Genomic DNA, 19,865 nt, shown 5'->3' with positions numbered 1-19,865 from the left:
AGCGAGGCAAAATTTTCAGCTGTTCCACGCAATGTCGTGGTGCGTTTCTTTGCAAAGTGGGAGATTTTGCTGGACGACGATGTTAGAACAACATGCTATGGGACTGCAGCAGCGATGATTACGGCAGCACTAGGGAGGACGCTGGATGGATGGTGTGGACGGGTAGACCAGTGACTAATACATTTTAAGTTTGGAATGTGCCCGTGGGCACGCTTTTTCTTTTTTTTCTGACATGCGATATTGGGGGTCGACTTACAATTGTGTAAATAGGCTAATTTTGCTGTTAAACCTGAACCATTCAGTTTGAAATCATTCTAAGCATACTGTTTCTTTTGAACAAAAAGATGACTTGTCACACAAGCCTATTGTCCATCATAAAACTTGCAATAGTTAGCGGTTTGTTTGTCTTCGTCATCTGCATTTTATTTTGTGTAATGTTCCTCAATGCTGTGTTCCCCCCATCCTACCTTCCACCCTTGTTGCAACAGGCCCGCATCCGCGAGCACCGGTACCGTACCCTGGACGACCTCGAGGACGACTTCATGCTGCTGTGCATCAACGCCCAGACATACAACGTGGAGGGCTCGCTCATCTATGAGGACTCCATCGTGCTGCAGTCGGTGTTCACCAACGCCCGCGAGCGGCTACAGAAAGACGGTGACCTAGCACTGGGCACCGACGACCAGGACACGGACGAGGACGGACCCTCAACCGCGGCAGAGCATGGCTCGGAGGTGCGCCCCCTCTCGCTGGTGCTGCACACTTAGGCGGTCGATCAGGGCCCACCAGTACTCCCGCTTTCCTGTTTCACGCGTGAATAACACCCTAACACAATTTCTCTTCCCCTGCATCGTGCACTGCTCGGTCGTTCATTGCCTGTCTAATATTCATCCCTTCAAAAACATTTTAACAGATGTGCATCTTGTTGCGAGGCACCGCAATGTGAGCTGTTGCAAATGGGACGTTTCCACATCATAACCGCAACCGCCTGTCAAGAGCATTTACTTTCACGCGACATTGTGTGTGTTTCTTTGGCATCCTGTTTCGTTTTTGCATAAAACTGATTTATTGTTCACCGATTGCTGCTGTGTGATTGAATTCTTCTGCAGTGTAGTAAATGCACGTGTGTTGTTCTAGTGTAGCACGTGTAAGTTGCATGCAGAGCTAACGCTTGCATCCTGAACAGGTTTGTTTTTCATTAACCTAGCTGCAGCACTATCTGTGCACACAATCTAGTGCCCAGCACACCTCAAATTGAATGCATTGAATGCTGTTCACTAATCCTTTACTTTTTTTTCTTTTTTGTGGGGTTTCATGTCGGCATTGATAAGTGCATAATGAGCGTGTGCACTCTGTGTGGTTCTTCCGACTACGTTGCACAGTGGCTCAATGTTTGTCAGAAACACAGAAGCAGAGGCTTGGCTCATTCAGCTGTGTTGGAAGCTGACCACTGTGTCACCTGCTGGAGGGTGCTCGCGCATTGCAGTGAAATTCTGCGCTGTTTACGATGCACCCACACAGGTTGGTTCCATCATTCAATTCATGCAGTGTGAGCACTGCACACAGCCATAAATAACTCCTTTCAAGACAATCTACTTTCGGAAGCATCCTTCCATATGGCCTTTGCTTCCTGTTGTCTCTGCTCCTGCATCAAGTCGCATCCAGAAGATAGGTGGAAGTGTGATCCTGAACCACGAATCATGCACCTTAGAAGCAGAAAAGAAGATGCCATCTGTGGCCTATGTCACAGGTAAACCATGTGTGGCACATCTTTAGGCGACAAGTTTGTTTATTGGGTGGATGCGCCTTTGGTTTTTAGGGTGGCCGCTTCCTTGCCACTCCTAAACAGTGGAACACTGTGTAATGGTGTTGGGCTAATGAAAGCACTCGTATGAGTTTGTAGATTTGCTTAGCACAATTGTACACAACATGTCTGCGGAGACACCCATTATCGGGTTTTCAAAGGGCTGCTAATAGCTCGAGATGCTCAACTGGATTACAGCCCATTTCTTGAGAGAGTACAGCGCATTTCACATATTCGCTCCTAGTGCCCTCAGTTGTGGCGCTCTTTCAATTTTCATGGTCAGAAAAGAATTTCAAGGTATGTACTGCTCATGTCATTTCACACCATCTCAAGAAAGGTATGAAAATTGGATGCCAACACCAGTGCAATTTCAACCCTGCTTCATTCAAATCAACAGCATCATGCACACATTACACAATGCCTACTGCATTGTGAAATGTGGGTTGTGCAATTGAGAATTGCTTTATCCTGTGAAGGCTGGTATCTTTCCCTTCTGTGTTTTTTTCCTTTGGAACACTGGCTCTGAGGCCAACCGGGGGGCAGAAGTGGCTTTGCAAGCATGCACCCGTGCATCCCATCGTTGCTTCGCTTTGCTCTTCTCAACTAACATCTGTGTGAACGAGAATAAGAAGCTCCCTGTTTTGCTGTGCTAACACGTTAGGTCAACATCATGCATGAATGCTTGGGTTATATCGTTTAGTCCGTGTGAAGCGATTGAAATTTTTATGCTTCATCAATCAGCTTTGGCTGCTTGGTGTGTATGCATCCTTACTTTCGAATTGTTTTCTTCTCCCTCAAAAGCACTTCAGCCTGTGCTTGATTCACCTGTGGCAACTGCATCATGACACTAAGTATCTTCCATTCCCATCGAGAGAGTGGAGAGTTCTCTCACATGCGACAAGGGTCCATTTTTGTAATGGCGGCCTCTTCTCTTTGCCCGAATGTTACAGGAAAAGACCAAGAAGCGCAAGAGCCGTCACGTGCGGCGGTACATCAGCGACGATGACGACACAGAGGAGAGTGACTAGCTGCGTGCCCCCGTCCCCTTTTCCCCTCTTCCCTTCGTTTGCACCACATCGATCGTCCACATTTTTTTTTTTTTTTTTTTTTTGCCCATGACATGGAAAGGACCTTGCAGAGTTTGTTTCCTTGTCAGTTGTTCCATTCATTTGTATATCTGTTTTCAGTTTTTTTTTCCTTCGCTTCGTGGTCTCAGTCTTTTGTTCCTGCTCCTTGAGAAACTGCTTTTACATGGTTTCTCTATCTTTGTATTTCATCTCTCTCGCATGTGTGCGGGGAATAAATGGCTGCTGTCTCCCATATGCAAGAAGTGTCCCATGTTATCATCCAAACAGTGCCTCCCAGTATGTGCTTAAACTAAGTACAAAGGTGCCTTGTGAGTGCTCTCAGAGGGGAAACCATTGAGTAACATAACAAGTGTCCTCCGCCACAGTTTGGTGATTTCATTACACAGTCCATAACTCTTTCAAACATGCATTATGTTCTACTATTGAGAAAAATTAAAATTATGTGTGTGTGTGTATACATTTTAAACCTCCTATTTCACAAAAACAACATGAATGGTTCAAAAGCTTTAGGATTTCGTGCACGCCACCCACTTCCACAGTCAGAAAATTTCCAGCCTTATTCTTCTATCAAACACATTTATGCCTGATTATTTTCTTAGTCATCGAAAGTTGTTTCCATAACTAGAACTCTGTTAGAGTGTCCTTCAACAAAACATTCCACTGCAGCAGAGAAGAAAAGTAACAGCACTAGACAGTACTTCCTAGGTGCACTGCAGAACTTCGTGATGTCCATCTCTATTTCACGATCTGGCCCTGCCATTCTGGTCAGCAGGGATTTGAAATGTAGCCACCATCACCGACTTCGTGAAAACAGTGCTAGACGCTTTGAAAAATGTTTTGAAAAGTTACATGCACTACCGTAGATGCCGTGCCGCAAAGGGTTAGTCAAAGAATTGTGCTCTGCGTGTAGGGCATCCAAAAACTGTCTGATTTGTGAATGGAGTGCTCAGAAGCTGTCTGACTCTCCTTAAACATTTGCGTTGTAGCACGGGAGAGTAAATTTTCCTCAGTGTTACCCTTTGGCAGTACTACATGAATTTCATTTTTAGAACGAGCGAATGGCGCTCTTTTAGCCTTAAAGGGACATTAAAGACTGCTCCGTCCAGTTTGTGTTCTTGGTAAAATTCAGTTGTTTTAATTTTCGTGAATCTGTGGCCGTTGATTTGGTAGCAAAAAACATTTATTTGCGGGAAATGTGGAGTTGAAACACATTCTCCAGCTGGGCTGCTGATTTCCCAAAGTAGCTTGCATTATCTGCTTGGTGCTTTGATGTGCACATGAGTTCTGGGTGGTGACGAAAATTTTAGCAGCTGTAGATGACTAGAACCGTGTCGCACTGAAGCAGTTTTAGTACTAAGCTGGGATGTGTGCTCATGAACAACATCAGCTTTTTATGTTTGACTGTACCAAACGAGCCAGAGGCGTCGCAATACTTGACCTTATAAATCGTCTCATGATTAGCTTCTTGTTTAGGCAACAAGAAAAGATTTAACCATGGTGTACTTTGTCACAAAAGAATTTTATTACGTGGTCCCAAATGTGGGCGGATCTTCACTCCAGACGAGTTGCTCCAACTATAGCACTTTTTTTTGCTCGCGCCTGTGCTCCATTACTTTGTGGAGAGCCGGCCTGCTCAACAGTAAGTAGCCTATAATTCCTTAACCATTTTACATGAACCCTTTCCCTACGTAGGTGAAGTGCCATCTTTGTGATCAAAAATTTTCCTTTGCCTTCCAAGGACAAATTTATGGTACCCACTCTTTCTTCTGAAGAGCAAATTTGCACTGAACCAAGTTGGCCCCGCTTTTCTTCCTTTATTACAAATGTATGGTGTAATAATCTGCCACCAGTTACACACAGTGGCCAAATACAGTCGAGCTGGTATATTTCAAATTATTGGCTATATCAAACACAGATTATCCCCTTGAAAATCCTGTGGAAAGTGCGCGTCGTTCAATATATCGAACGGCATGCCACGTCACTGCAAATGGCAGCGCTAGCACTGCGATACCACGTGACGAGGTGAACACTGAGTGTGCTTGAAAGTGGCCTTCGGTCGTTTGTGCTCATTTTATACGCCGCATCGATGTCATGCAGAACTAAGTATACCTAGATTATACCTAAGTATACTTTAATTATAGTGAGGTTATTCTATTTATAGTGTATACTGATAACAGGATTAAACATCTTATGATAGGCAGTAGTTCCAAAGCACCATCCGGTGCGGCTCCGATGTGACACAGGTTAGGCCTAGCAACGACAAACTAGCAGTGCACTGCCAGCACACTGGCGGGCGGCGCGTTGCTGCAAGAATCGCGCATGCAATATATTTAACTAGTTCGCAATCCCCTTCAAGTTCGATATATCCAGTCGATCCCAGATATATTGAACTTTAAAGGGGATTGCAAAATAGTTCGATAAACAAACCATGGAAATTGACAAGCTTGTCTCGTTAACTTATCAGCATGAATATGGTGCACCTATGCAACCGGCACACTTCCTGCAGCGACGTGCTACCCTCCGAGTGTCATCACGTTAGCTTTAAGTTGCTCACTGGCTTGAGTGATAAAGCGGGGATTCACGTGGTCTGCGTTTTACAGCAGCGATAGAACTGTTGAGCCAGCACTGCATGCAATGTAGCAGGCAGTTCATCAAAGCGCACAACTGCATTCCAACAATGCTAACGTCTTACTATGCCCTGGCTTTCGTACTTCGTTAATTTTCTCTGCGGCGTGCATGCCAAAATACTGATCGTTTTCGGTTAATACCAAATTTCAAAAATTCGATTCAGCATACCTTTATAGCATTATTCTATTCGATTTAAACTGAATTGTCCAACCCCTAGATATAAATAATTCGATGTATCCAGAGTCTGCTGTAAATGGTCGGCCTATGATATTGATGAATGAAAAAGCGGTGGCCTTTGTGGTAGAGCATCCACCATACGGGAGGTGCTGGGTTCGGTCTCCAGTGCCACCGGGTACCCACCGGTTTTCTAATGGGTACAAGATTTCCCCCAGCCTGGTGCTCGGCTTTTTTAGGGTGAAATGCTCGGGAAAAGGGTCCTGAACCGTTGTGTCGATGGGCCAGTGATTCGTTCCACCATTAAACCCTAAATCCGCCTCATGCGGTGGCACTTGTGTTCCCGCAGTCGTGTAGTGGTCTGGGCATACGCTTCGGCTGCGGGAGGGGGTTGGCTTGAAATCCACCGCCGGACAGCCGCAGTAAAAATCGGTACAGGCCACCCCCGGCCCGTCACCCGGCTTCTTCATGGGTGTGTGCTAGGAGGAGGCTTCTCAAACCCCGCTGTGCCCTTTCAGGAGCAAACCAAGTTTCGAACACTCAGCCTACAAAGGTGGTTCGTGTTCACTGCGAAATGAAGAGTTCAAGCTCGTACGCTCTAACCAGGGCCTCAACAGACGTACATGTTCAACTCGCTACTGCAGGAAGATAGGCAGCAGCACCGACCCCGCTTGATAAGAGGTGTTCAGTTTTGCTACATCGGAGAGAGCTGGGTGGGACATCTGATAGATGGCGCTGGGATTTGACATTGGCTAGAGTGCCTCAATGAGCCCACTCCCCAGCCGCTCCGTGGAATGGGCGTGCGCATCAAGACTCCCTTAGGCCCCCTAGCATTGGCGCAGTGCCAGGTCCGTGGTACAGATGCTTCCTCCCTTTATTAGAGCCATAGCTCTACTCATTGCAAAACTAGTTTCAGTTCGTATGACCTTCAAATGCCGCTCGGACTTGGCAGTTTCGTAGCAACAGCCTTTAGTCAGATGCTAAAGCATACTTTGACTACGGCCAATGCAATGGTGTCTCCAATCTCAAGCAGTGGGAGGCCATTCTGCATAGCAAATTGTGCTCTACCACAAGGACACCGCTTCGGTGCACCGTGTCATAAAAGTGTGTCCTCACGATTGATATTAAAAAAAGGGGCACCACAATTTAGTGGATTTTTAACGCACGAGGCGGATTTAACATGCGAGAGAGGAACGAATCACTGGCCCGTGAATACAACGACCCTTTTCCCAAGTCACCCCGTGGCCAGCCGAGCACCAGGGCAGGTGAAATCTTTGTACCCATTGGAAAACTGGTGCGTGCCCGGGGCCACTAGGGGATCGAACCCAGTACGTCCCGAGGCAGATGCTCTACAACAAGGCCACCGCTTGGGTAGACATGATTGACAGTTCGACCTGCACGGAAGTGAACATTATGTCCAGTAGATTTTTGAGGTTTTACCGCTTTGGAGGCACAGGCTGCTTTCTCACGCTGTCCATCGAAGGGGGGTCTCCAGTGATTCTAGCACACGTGGAGAGGGAGTAATGAGGGAGAGAAAGTGGCTGGTGGCTTACTTTACACATCCTTTTAATTTAAGCCCTGCTAGCAAGCTCGTGTAGCCTTGGAGCTGAGTGGCCAGCTCTGGACTGGCTCGTGGTGCGAGGGCACGGGTTTCCCTTAACCTTCCAGCTTTTGTGTAGTGCTGCTGGTTTGTTATTTTTTTCCCTCTCAGGTTTTAGAAAACATGGAAATGATTATTATTAAAAATCCAGGTGAAATTTTCAGAACGATAGAAATGTTCCGACCACCTTTCACAATAAGGATATAAAAATGGTTGCCTGCTTCGGATTCATGTAGTCCCTACATTCTAGTGCGGGGGTTCTCAGATCCTTTGTCAAAACTAGTAACCACTGCCGCCTTTCGCTGAGTGGCAGCACGTCATTCTGTGAACCTTGCGATATGGGCCCCTGCTCGGTAAGCCTTTATCTGGGGGTTTACGTGAGCCCGACAAAAGTCTGGTCGAGTAGGCTGTGGGGCTGAAAAACAGTTGTTGGCTCATGTATACGCTAAGGGGTCGAGGTAAGTGACCGCCGAGTCGACCTGGGCCAGCCCGACTGCAGGGGGTGGGTTTGCCGCGTCGGCTTAGCACCTCCTCCTCTCCTGCCTTCTCTCTGGTATGGCGGCGCTGCGCAAGCCTGGGCGTTCCTCCTCCTCTTCTATCACCCGCACGTGGTTTGCGTGGTCAACGCTAGGGGTAGCGGCTATCTCTGCCCACCAGGAAATGGGTTCGTATGAACGCGGTCGAGTCGGGCTAGGTTAGCCCGACATATAGCGCACCCCAACTCAACTCGCAATGTTATGTTACGAGGCTTATGAAGCCGGCATGCAAGGAAGTTTGGAACGAAAAGATCTACTCCTCCCATGCCGAGCCTGAAGGTCAACTGGCTCTTGGATTTGACCTCTAACGGGAGGTGTGCTGCATGTGCAAAATCGCATGTGGCAGGTGCCTCGATCTTCTTCATCGACTCCATAGCTGCACGCTTGGCAGTCACGTCCGCCCCTGCGCACGCTGCTGCTTGGCCGCTCCTTTTCGCCAGTTGTGGCATGTGATATGTCATGCGATTTGCTCTTGCGCTTGGCAGTCACGCCTGCGCTGCGCTGGCCGCCGCTCTAAACGCTCATTGCGCGATTCTAGCCGTGTCTAACCATGCTTAACAAAGCTTTCATTAAGCATCCTGGCATAGGCGAATTGAGCCACAGCCACTTATTTAGTAGACCTTGATTGCTGCTTTATCCAAGAAATGCAAAACACAGTGGCGCCATCTAGTGACAAAACCTAAAAGCACACCTTCGGCGATGAGAAGGGCAACGTTTATAGATGTACTTCCATAAACGTTGGTGAGGGGTGCGTTGCTTTTTATCGAAAGATGCAGTGCAGAGAGCGTGCATTTCAGTAAAGCATGAGGAACACTCCTGAAAGAAAAAAAAACTGCATTTAAAACATATCAGTGATATTTTAGTGTTTACCTGGATGTAGTCACGTTGTGTACTACATTATTAACACAAAATTAAAATTATAAATCCTCGTTTCCTCGATATTGCAGTGCTTAATTCTCACAATATTAGGTGCGATCTTTTCATTCCCAGCATAAACTCGTGGCATATTTTGCTCTATGATCGATCCCTTTAAAGCCTATTGAAGCCTACTGAAAAGCGATCTTGAAGGCATTGGGGGGTTGTTTAACGGCGGAACAAATCGCTGGCCCATCAATGTAACAGTTAGGTTCATGACCTCTTTCCCAAGCATTTCACCCCAAATAAGCCAGCCGAGCACCGGGCCAGGGGAAACCTTGTACCCATTACAAAACTGGTGGGTACCCGGTGGCACTGGGAATCGGACCCAACACGTTCCAAATGTAAGGTGGTTGCTTCACCACAAGGTTACCGCTTCAGTGCGCTACATCATAAAAGTGTGTCCTCATGATTCACATAAAAAAAGAAAGGGCACCACAATTTAGTGGATTTTTACCGAATGAGGGGGATTTAAGCTTTTGTGACGATGGTATGTATCTCGGGCCCATAAACTCAACCACCCTTTTCCCGATTTCACCCCTTTTGTAGCCAAACACCAGGGCAGGCTAAATCTTTGTACTCATTGGAAAACCGGTGGGTACCCGGCGGCACTCGGGATCAAACCCAGGTAGACATGATTGACAGTTAAACCTGCACGGAAGTGAACGTTGTGTTCAGTGGGTTTTTGCCTGCGGACTCCACCGCTTTGGAGCCATCTGTTACCCTAATTCGACGGACAGGAATTTTGAGGTGCAAGCTACCTTCCCATGCTGTCCATCGAACAGGCCTTTCTATTTTTCTTTATTATTGTGATTCAAGCTTGGGTGGAGAGGGAAATAAATGATGGGGGGAAGAGGGAGAGCGGTTTGCGGCCTGTTTTACACATTGCTTAATAAAATGGGGCAAAATCATTTTTAAAGATCATTGTTTGCTTAGTTTGTGACACAGAACTGTAACCAGTGATCCCCACACTCTACCAGTGTGCTCACTGTTGTGTAGTCTTGAAGCCGAGTGGCCAGCTCTAGACCGACAAGTGGTGCGAGAGCACGGGTTTCCTTTTTCCGGACTTTGTGTAGTCCGTTCGACTTAATTTTCTCCGTCTCAAGTTTTAAAACCATGTAAATGATTCTTGATAAAAATCAGTGAAATCTTCGAAATGATAGAGAAGATATGTTCCTACCACCAATGGCAAGAAGAATAAAAAAATGGTTGGCTGCTTCGGATTTATGCAGTCCCTATGTTCTAGCAAGGGGGGGAGGGTCTGAGACCCCTGACACCCAATGACTTTAAGCACTGGGTGCACCCCTGAAGGCCGAACTTTGTTCCTGTTCCCATGTGACTGACCAGCTGCATAGACCAGGGGCCATGGGAATCGAACCCCCGACCTCCTGAAGGCGAGCGCTCAAACATGAAGCCGGTTCCAGACTCACACAGAGGTTGGATTTGAAGGCACAAGCCCCGGTCCCAAGCCATCCCACACTGCAAACCCGAGCACCGGGCCGCGGGATGGCTTGTACCCATTTGAGGAAATTGGTGGGTGCCCGGCCGGCTGTGGGAGTAGAACCCACCACCTCCAAAGCCGAGGCGGGTGCTCTACATTGAGGCCACGGCCTCGGTTGATGCAATGACGAACTCTCGAAACTTGCTTCGTCGGCTGAGACTCGCGCATCTGCTGAACTGTCATAGCACGAGCCCGTGGAACTCGAGGAACCTCTCACAAACTGAATCTCGAATCACCTTTGCAGGCTGATAGTGTTCGAAACTGGTTTTGCCCCTGTAAGGACTCAGCGGGGTTTGCAGATCACCTCTTCCAAGCGGGCATCCCTGAGGAAGCCAGGCGCCAGGCCAGAGGACGCTTGTACCGATTTTTACTGGTGGGTGTCCGGCCATGTGTTTCGAACCAATGATCTCCTGCAGCCGAGACGGGTGCCGAAGCCACTAGGCCATGAGCAGAATCAACAACGGCGACTCCAAGTTGTGTTGTTTACTTCTAAAAACACTGAATAACCTTCACCAAATGGGTACCGATGTAATAACCCTCTCAGCTAGTCAGTTTCATAAACTTTTTTTTCTACGGGTAAAATGGGTGACGCAAATAATGTAATTCATGTTCGTTACATTGTGTTATATTTTATTGCTTGTCTATGCTTTTGTAAATTAATGCAATTAGTGTTTCTGACATAAGAGTTTTATAGTTTTCTCTAAATTCAGTTGTGCACACCCTGGAAAGCATTAATAAGTATTAATGTATAATTCAAAAACTGTTTCTGCATATAATACCTTTCATTGTACATGCCGCTCCTGTTGTGCTTGATGGCGGATGGGAACTCATCCAGCTGCCTAAAACAGCAGCTTTTTTTTCCTCATCCGCCACATGTTTGTAGTGATCTTGAAATAAAGATTTGATTTGAAATGGTGCATGCTATCACATTTTTCTTTTGTATGTTTCTCTGTACTGTTTCTTTTCCAAGCAAGCCCGGTTTTTTGGCAGCAGTAGGCACAGAGCTTCGATACACAAACGCTTGCATTTTGTAGCCTTGCTGTATGCTCTATCGAAGCACTCTCTCCACGAGGAGATTCTATAGTCTGTTGAATGTTGCCATAAACGTTACAGGGTTTCACTCCAATCACAACGCTAGCAGTGCAAAGGCAGACGCACAATGATCACCGTGCTTTCTTGCGGAAAGAGCTTAGATCAGCTCTTTCTGTGAGCAACGTGCTTTCAAGAAATTAAGATCACCATTCCCAGAGAACCACTTTAATATAAGTTGTTCAGGTTGTTTGGTTGCATTTCTTTGTACCGCAGAGGCTTGCCGCCCTGTCTAAGACAGCTACAGCCCATTCGAGTAGTAAATGATGTCACAATGTCTGCAAAACACGCATGACACTGCAGCAGTAGAATAGACAGCACAATAGACTTTTCTGTGGTTGCAACGTTGCTGCTCTAGCGCAACTATCATGGAAGGAAGAAGCCTGGGGAACACAACTCGGACACAGTGCACTTTAGCTCTTAGCATTTGAGTCCCACACTTCAGCAATGCCACACCTCTAAGCACCTGAAGACTCGAAGGCAGCTGGACCAAGAAATTAGTGCCTCCTGCCAGCTGAGAACTCGCACGGAATAGCATTGCTGCTCTCAATGAACTACCTATATCGAAGGGAACAGACTTGAGCCTGTATTCCAGCAGTGCCCACTAAGCCAACATGTCCACTTCGACCCATTGCAATTGGATGGGGCCCCAGACTCAGAGGTGACGAACACCTGACCTGTTTTTCCAGTTACATTATCTCTGTTGAAACTTGTCATTGTATCAAGTAGTGCAAAAGTGACATACGTGGCTTTGTATTAAAGCGTTCAGAAACTAAAACAGATGTCTGTGTTTTACTTAAAGGCGGTGGGAGCTTCTAACGTGATCTGAGGTGTTAGCAGCAGCATTTGCTGTTTTTTTGCAGAAAAAGCTGCAGAATATGGCCCTCGGGGAGTATGCATCGCTTACAGTTCACTTCAGGCTTGGTTTTGAGTCTGCCATTTCGGCAGAGCTGCACCTTGTCTGTGCAGGGTGCAATACGATTGCGGAGGACACAACAGACGTCTTCTTCCATAAAGTGCGCACAGCGCTGCAGCGGTGACGGCTGCTGAAGGAAGAGCTCAGTCAGCCCGCATCTCCATGTCGGTAGAGCAGGTGTGTCCGCAGGCTGCTGCTCTGGCTGAAGTGCTGCTTACAGTGGCGGCACACAAACGGCCGCTCACCGGTGTGGCAGCGCTTGTGCCGGTTCAGGTTGCTCGGGTCGGTGAAGGCACTCGGGCAGATGTCGCACCGGTACGGCCGCTCGCCCGTGTGCACCCGGGCATGGATGCGCATGTAGCTGCGGCTACTGCACCGGTAGCCACACTGGTCACACTGGATCAACCGCCGGCTGTTGTTGGCGTCCGCCGCGACCTGAATGGGCCCCGTGTCCCAGGGAAAGACCACGAAGGCACCTGCACAAGCAGCGCGTTAGATTACCAGGGCTGCGATGGATGGGCCTATTTACAACAGGGACAATTTCTTTTGTGCTACATCTTTTTTTTTTGTAATCTATCTGCAAGCAAAGACTGTATGTCCAGAAGTTTTTAGTCGATGTAGCTGTAATGCTTGTTTTAAGCATCTGACTAAAACTAGCTGGTCTGCTAACGTCGCTAAAGTCAGCCACACAGGTTCGAATGCAGAAAGACAACTTTATCTCTCCAGTTTGGCAATCCCATAAATTATGACTACATGGGAAGGAGGGTAGCTCACTGTGAAATTCGCATGTTGCGGGTTGGCTCTGCGGGGAACCATTCATCATGTGGTGCACAAGTGACGTGTGTAAAGTTCTCATTTGTGCTTGTAGAAATAGTGATCCTTATTCCGTGGTGAGTGATATGAGAAGTCAATTGTGCAGGTGAGCTACTGAAAATAAAAACTATGGCACAGTTCAAAGCAGTGAAGGTAGGGTCACTGTGACCTGAAAGACAGGCTTACTAGGACCAGGATTAGGATGCGTGGCGATACAGTACAAAGCAATAAAAAAGGAACAATCAAAGGCTACCTCTACCATCTATAGAATGCATGCTACGTTGCAATCAAAGCACTGTAATAAAGCACAAGAGAACAGAACGGAAGCAGAGAAGTTTCACTGGATACCAGCTGGCTTAGCAACCATGCTTATATAATAGAATACAACTCATGAAAGAGGCAAATGCCCTTTAAAAGATGCTTTCTGACCAATGGCACCAACCTAATGTCATGGTAGTGCCATTAGCCGCACTAGCACACGTGATGCTAGCCAGGCGTTATCAAGCTTTTTACTGTAGCAAGCGTCCAGTCGAATAAAGCTGTTAATTTTTCATTCTCAAACATCACAGTAAACTCCACTGCATGCAACTTTAGATAAAAAATAGACTTACTTGGCAAGTACATGTGCATATGGCCTCATGTAACAGCATCAGTTCTTTCTTTTATCCTGTATGAAGTTTATGTTTACTACCAAGAGCTCTAAAATCAGAAGGTTCTTGACAATCTCTTTTGTTCAAATAGCTACCCCATAATCTGAGTAGGTTCAAATAGTTGGATTTGCTTTATCCAGTGCAGACTGGATTGTGCTTATTTGGATTTTTACAGGCCCTGCTACTTAAACAGAACAGAAAAAGACTATTATAACAATCCCCTATCATGCAAACAAATAAACTGAGTAAAGCCAACACACGGCCTCATAGTCATGTGAGGTATAGCATGTCATTCTGAGTACTCATGCCTTGCAATGTTTACAGAGTTGATTTATACTTGAGTGCAAGTCAATTTGTCAGCCAGGCCCACAAAACATCTGGAGCTTCCTTTGGAGAACCAATCTTATGCATGAGGTCATATCTTTGCATTCTATGACAAAAATCTTCAATACTGGTGACTAAACTGAACAAAAGACAGTGAATGAAAAATCGAGTGCATAGTCTCATTTCCATATGATAAAGGCTGCCAATTCCTGTTACTGCCAAATGAGATGCATAACACTCATTTCATCTTACATCAGGGCTGCTGAAGCTCAGTTCAAATACAACTAGCCTGCAAGCATTTCTGAATTTATAAACCACAACAAAATTAATTAATTGCAGCTCTTCCTCTGCGATTGTACACACATAGCACATGAGCAACTTTTCCGTGCACAGGAAAGAATAACACCTTGCATAGCATGTGCTTCATTCAGGTAATGGTATTGTGCTCAAGGAAAAACACAAAGACTGCTTAGTAAAAACTACAGACAATCTTCTATATGCAAGCTTAGCTGGTCAGTATAAACATTTGCAACACTCAGCACCATAGGATTAGACACACACTCTTATACAACAAGAATATGAGAGTTTCCATGCGTTCAAGCACACGCATTATTTTATGCGCATATAATACAGCCCATCACACACATGCTATCCTGCAATTCCCAATGCAAGCTCCACAATGATAGCCTCTGTGATGCTTAAGCACAACTGGTGCGACTAGTTATAGTTATGGCAATGACATTATTACTGGTGAAAAAAATATTTTCACCAATTTTTTGACAAGGTTGTCCTTATCTATGAGGACACCTGAAGAAAAAGCAAACAAAAAAAAGCCTGCGAGCAAAGTGGGGTGCACCTCTACTGAAAACAAACCCATTGCAAAATATTCTGCCTTGAAAACACAATTTAATTTATTTTTTTTTAATGGGAGACAAAGAATACATACACACTCATTCCTTGAAAGGACACTGACGACAAACTGAAGTTGGCCTGTATCAAGAGATTATCGCATTCTAACAACAAAGTTGCCAAGACGTGGCTTTTACTGGAAACGGAGCTTTTACGAGTTAGAAAAGGCCAGCAACAAAAGGAAAGGTTTTGCCGCCACCAGCTGACTTCACAAGTAAACTGCAATGCATCCACACAGCTCTTTGGGCACAGATTCCCGAGGCTTGACTACTCCAGCATCCACTTCTAAACAATGATCACAGAGTACTTTTTTGTGTAGACATCACAAGTTTGAATTGCGCGGCGGAAAAATTTTTAAATGCGATTTTCTCAGCCATGAGTGTGGCTTTTGCTGCTCGGTAAACATCAACATACCCAGAAAGAGCTTTAGAACTGATTTTTACTACAAAAAATTGGTTGGAGTTATCCTTTTAAATCCTTGTGGCCAGTAAAGGCAATGCGGTACAACAAAAGCACAAACATTAGGGCACACACCATTTACAATATGGCTCACACAAGTGACATATCTCGGGAAGTAAATAAGAAACACTCAATACCAGTCAACAAGTTTGCGATTCGAGGCGGTGTTTCTTGAAGCAGCCAGTCTGGTTAAAATGCATCCTGCACTGTACACACTGGTAAGGATGTTCTCCCGTGGAATGCCTTGCAACGTAGGTGCTTGTCAGGGTTGCCGTGGTCTCCAAACTCGGCCAGGCATATGGTGCAATGGTAAGGCCATTCACCAGTGTTCATACAAATGAGGCGTTGCAGGTAGGCGTGTATCATGGAGTTGTATAGGCAGCAAGGGCACGAAAACCTGACCTCTTCTTCTTTAGAGAGGAGATTCTTCTCAGTGTGCTGTAGAGGATGCAGCCCCAAAATGATGGTTGTTATGTATGCATGGAAGGAAGAAAAATTAAATGAGCATGCAGCTGATGCACAGACCAAACACGAATCAAGACACATGATAACTTGAGCACAAAACTAGAGTGCTGGTAGTTTCACTTGATACAACAACTCTAACAAGAATTTTGGCACGGTTCAGGTAGTGCTAGCATAGATGAGGCCAGATGATTGTCTTACGCTAACTTCTTTCAGAATACGAAAGTTATTATCATTCAACTGACTATGGGCCAAATATCCCTGGTATTTGCACAGAACTAACTAACATGTGCAACAAGTGTGCAACGCCTGCCATTCTGCAGCTCTTGGTATAACTGTTGCCAGCAGATTGAAATTTGAAAGAGGCGACATTATTTTTCTGCAACCCTGCAGATGTTAACAGTTTATGAATATCACATATGCTTATCCATGCCGCTATCTCGCAAATGTTTGGCTAACGTTTCAAATATACAAGAAAGTATTATTCGGGACAAGTTTCTAGACCACATGTGTGACAGCAAAAAAATTTAAAGGGGCATTCACATAATATGACAGGTTTCAGCATCAGTCGTATGTGTAAGGGAGACGCGGTAAAAAATGTGACCATAAAATGCGTTTCGAGGTTCAGTTAACTACTTCGTCATATGACCATTATTGTGGATCATGTATAATCCATCTCATAAGTTCCTTGCAGCACTAAGGAAGGTAGGGACCTCCTCAGTCAGGACAGCCCGTTAAACATGTTCCTCCACGACTCGTCGTCTGCAGTGGCGTACACAGATATAGTTTGACAATAGCCTAAATCAACGTTGTGTGTGTACCATAAGCGTCTGCACGCTTACGTATGCTAAATGCAAGCATTGTGAGGGGTGTTATGTCATCTGTCACATTCGTAATTTTAGTTCAGCGTATGCAAACAGACGCAACGGTAAGTTCAGTCCAGTGGTGCCATCTGGTTGTTAGAACAGGAACCACTTTTGCCAACAAACCAACACTTCTTCTAGGACTAGAAGCAGCAGAATTGCTACTCTAAATTAAAAATAAAGCGAATTTATCGCTTGTATGTTTTGTTATAGGCGAGATGAGATGAAGTGAAAGCCCAGTGCCCCATTTACGGCCAATGAATGTGCTGAAAACAGCAATAACGACGACGAATTCTGTCCGAGGCGAGGGGTCCTGCTTCGAAGGGGGCCTCCATTTTGGAAACAACGTTTTAACGTACACAACAGTCGCGCACTTTAAACTTGGGAAACTGTGTCCATAATGTGAGAGTATGTTAAGGCTGTGTATGATATAGCATTTGGCGCATTCGCACTTTAAAGCGTGTCATCCCATACATCCATATGCCTGGTTTATACTGCTGTTACGTTCTGCAGCGTCGGAACGTCGCCTGTGCACTTGCCACAGCTTTGGCAGTGTTGCAAGGAACTACAGAGATGGAGCATAGTCAACAACAATCAGTCAAGTGGTGTTGCAGCTCAATTACGTCTGATTGGTTATCTGACTGGTGGCTAAAATCAAGACAAGAGTAAAATTTCATAAGTCACGGCTAGGTGGCTTGAGCCACCGCCCGATTTAAAGGGTTCAGCCGTATGCATCCATCCATACATCCATCCATCCAACCATCATTTTATGTAGATGATGACCATGAGATTTTGTGGGGTGGGCAGCAGATGCAACAGCTGATGCCGTAAATAGTGAGCATGCTTGAGGCCCGGATGTGCAACCTAGAAATGAAAAGGGATGTATGAACAACAAAGGGTGCCATGAACTTTCAGACACCTGGACTGCAAGAAAATATAGCTTCTTTGGTGGCACCTGTGATCCAAAAGCTTCCATCTCTAGTTGTACTCGGTGATCTAATGCTACAACTGAACGTGTACAGCGTACATCATACTTAGAGGAAACACAGGAAATGGTTGGACCAGCTCTTAACACAGGGAGACGTAGGTCTCATTACGAAGCAAAATAAAGGTGCAGAGAGCCCAAGAGCCTGATGCTGTGCTCCTGCGTTGTGGTAAAACCTACTTTTATTTCCACGATAATACGGTTTAACGATTTCTTGTGTTCCCTCTAAGTATAGCATGTACTTCATGTACTGAAGTAGCAAAGCAATTAAATTTCTATGCAACTGTGGCACACATAAAATTGTCAGGCAGTCGAACACAAGTTGCAATAAAAAAACTGGGGCAAGTTGCTGGAAATCCGACAGAATTATATCTCAAGCATAAATTGCTAGTTTCGTAATTTAAGTAACTGAACAATTGAAAATCTCACTAAGCAGCAAAAAAACAGAACACACATTCATAATGTCACAGAGGCAGTGCCTACACAGCTCAGCAGATAAATATGCAACATTTCTAGTTGAGAACTTTTGTTTCGAAATCAGCGTAGAATATTGCATTACTCATAATCTCTGCACATTATGTTATTACATTCTAGGATGCAAGTAATGAAACCGGTTTTTCAGAGCACTGTTCTAAATTGACACTGAGATGTTTCTGATATTTCAACATGACACTGGACAAAAAACAAGCAATTGCCTCATATTTGCTACAAGAAATCTTTCGTCGCACAAATGGCGTCCGCACGGAAATCTGCACATTACATCACCAGAACAAATCACAACTATTTCAAAATTCTGCTTCCTTGACATTCAAATGGTTTGCAGCCAAATTGAGCCACAATCTCTAGTACAAGTCCCCACTCTCGAGCAATGCGAGGCCGTGTTGGTCAGCTCAGATTTGGACTTTCAAACCTGGGCCATTGAATGGGCTACTCAGGTCGCTATCAGCCGTGGAATGATAGCCACCTAGCACAGATCATCTGCATTTGCCTTTTCTGACGAAATCAATGTTTTGCAATCCAATGTCAGCTCAAGCATAAAGCTGCCTTGCCATGCTCAAGCATGAGGCACGCTAAGGCGGCGTTGTTTTTTTTTTTTTTTTGTTGCGACAGAAGACAATAACTATTGATAATGTTTACCACAGATCCCGAACGTAACTAAGATCTATGCAAGCTTTGAAAATAAAGAACTAAATTTTTGCGATCCTAATGCTAGCGCGCTTTACTAACACGGTCTGCAAACCTTTATAACGGCATAACATCACTGTATTTAATTTCAGAATAACAAAACTGCGGCAGGCTGTCACATGGCAAACGAAATCGCAACGTTTTCGTTACTGAGTCCGCAAGCTTCCGCCACTTTGGTGCGTTTTCTGTACAGGACTGGCACAGCGTAACGCAGAATTAGTGAGAACATCTTTTTAAAACTGTTAAGAGCTACGCACTGAACTCCAAAACATATTCACAAGAGCTTCAGGTAAACGCTTGTGAAAGCCGTGCGTAGTCAAACTTTACTGCGTTGAACTACGAAGTGAAAAGGCGGCAGGTTGAAGTTTTGATGACACCAAATGAGCAAGCGTTATGTGCTGCGAAATTTAAAACACGAGACAAGCTTGTTGCAACCCATGAGACCCGCGCGCTGTCATCCTTTTCACCACACAGCGTTGTTTGTGTCAGAATCCGTTTGGATCTGCAGAGTTAAACACGCTATATAGCACGGTAAAAAGTGCGGAAAATAAATTCACTTATTTCCAGAATTTCGCAGCGCGATCACTGTTTAAGCCGAACACACAAAACAAGTGATCACGCTGACCGCTTCTGTCACGATTTACAAACGCGTTACACACTTCGTTGCTGCAAGTTCACGGGACTACTTTGAGCTGTCTGAACAAAAAAATTGACGGACACGCTGAAATAAGCATGCCAGAGATTTTTAAGCGTTCACAGCATTTCTCTACGGCTCCTCGCGAGGTTACTTGCCGTCGCCGTGCCTCCAACAATGTCAAATACGGCACCTGTAGCCATGTTGCTCTTCATAGTGGTCTGTTAACGACGCTGTAAAAAAATTGGCGCTAGTGGCAGAGTTTCGGTTTCGCAGACCAGTTTCGCTTTCATGGTCGGTATCGTCAGGATCAGCAAATTCAAAAATGAC

At 45.4% G+C, this 19,865-nt stretch overlaps 2 protein-coding genes across 5 annotated transcripts in view; one reads left to right on the top strand and one right to left on the bottom strand.

The window, feature by feature from the left end:
• Positions 1-3,126, top strand: part of brm (ATP-dependent helicase brm) — a 38,606-nt gene extending 35,480 nt beyond the window's left edge. For all 4 annotated transcript variants that reach the window (XM_077643957.1, XM_077643955.1, XM_077643956.1 and 1 more), the window contains 2 exons: positions 489-734; positions 2,755-3,126. In XM_077643957.1, the coding sequence (XP_077500083.1) occupies positions 489-734; positions 2,755-2,832 (324 nt within the window). In that variant the 3' untranslated portion in view covers positions 2,833-3,126. The remainder of the gene's footprint in view (positions 1-488; positions 735-2,754) is intronic.
• A 1,004-nt stretch (positions 3,127-4,130) lies between these two features.
• LOC144110888 (uncharacterized) lies at positions 4,131-18,809 on the bottom strand. The gene is made up of 2 exons (XM_077643954.1): positions 13,026-18,809; positions 4,131-12,727 (listed from the first exon to the last, which is right to left on the bottom strand). Exons 1-2 carry the CDS (start codon positions 13,105-13,107, stop codon positions 12,399-12,401), a joined length of 411 nt encoding a protein of 136 aa, XP_077500080.1. The 5' UTR covers positions 13,108-18,809; the 3' UTR covers positions 4,131-12,398.
• Between the last annotated feature and the right edge of the window lie 1,056 nt (positions 18,810-19,865).

This window comes from Amblyomma americanum, chromosome 11, assembly GCF_052857255.1.
Source record: "Amblyomma americanum isolate KBUSLIRL-KWMA chromosome 11, ASM5285725v1, whole genome shotgun sequence".
Taxonomy (NCBI): domain Eukaryota; kingdom Metazoa; phylum Arthropoda; class Arachnida; order Ixodida; family Ixodidae; genus Amblyomma; species Amblyomma americanum.
Note: the sequence above shows the minus strand (reverse complement) of the source record. Positions and strands in the feature narration are given on the sequence as shown.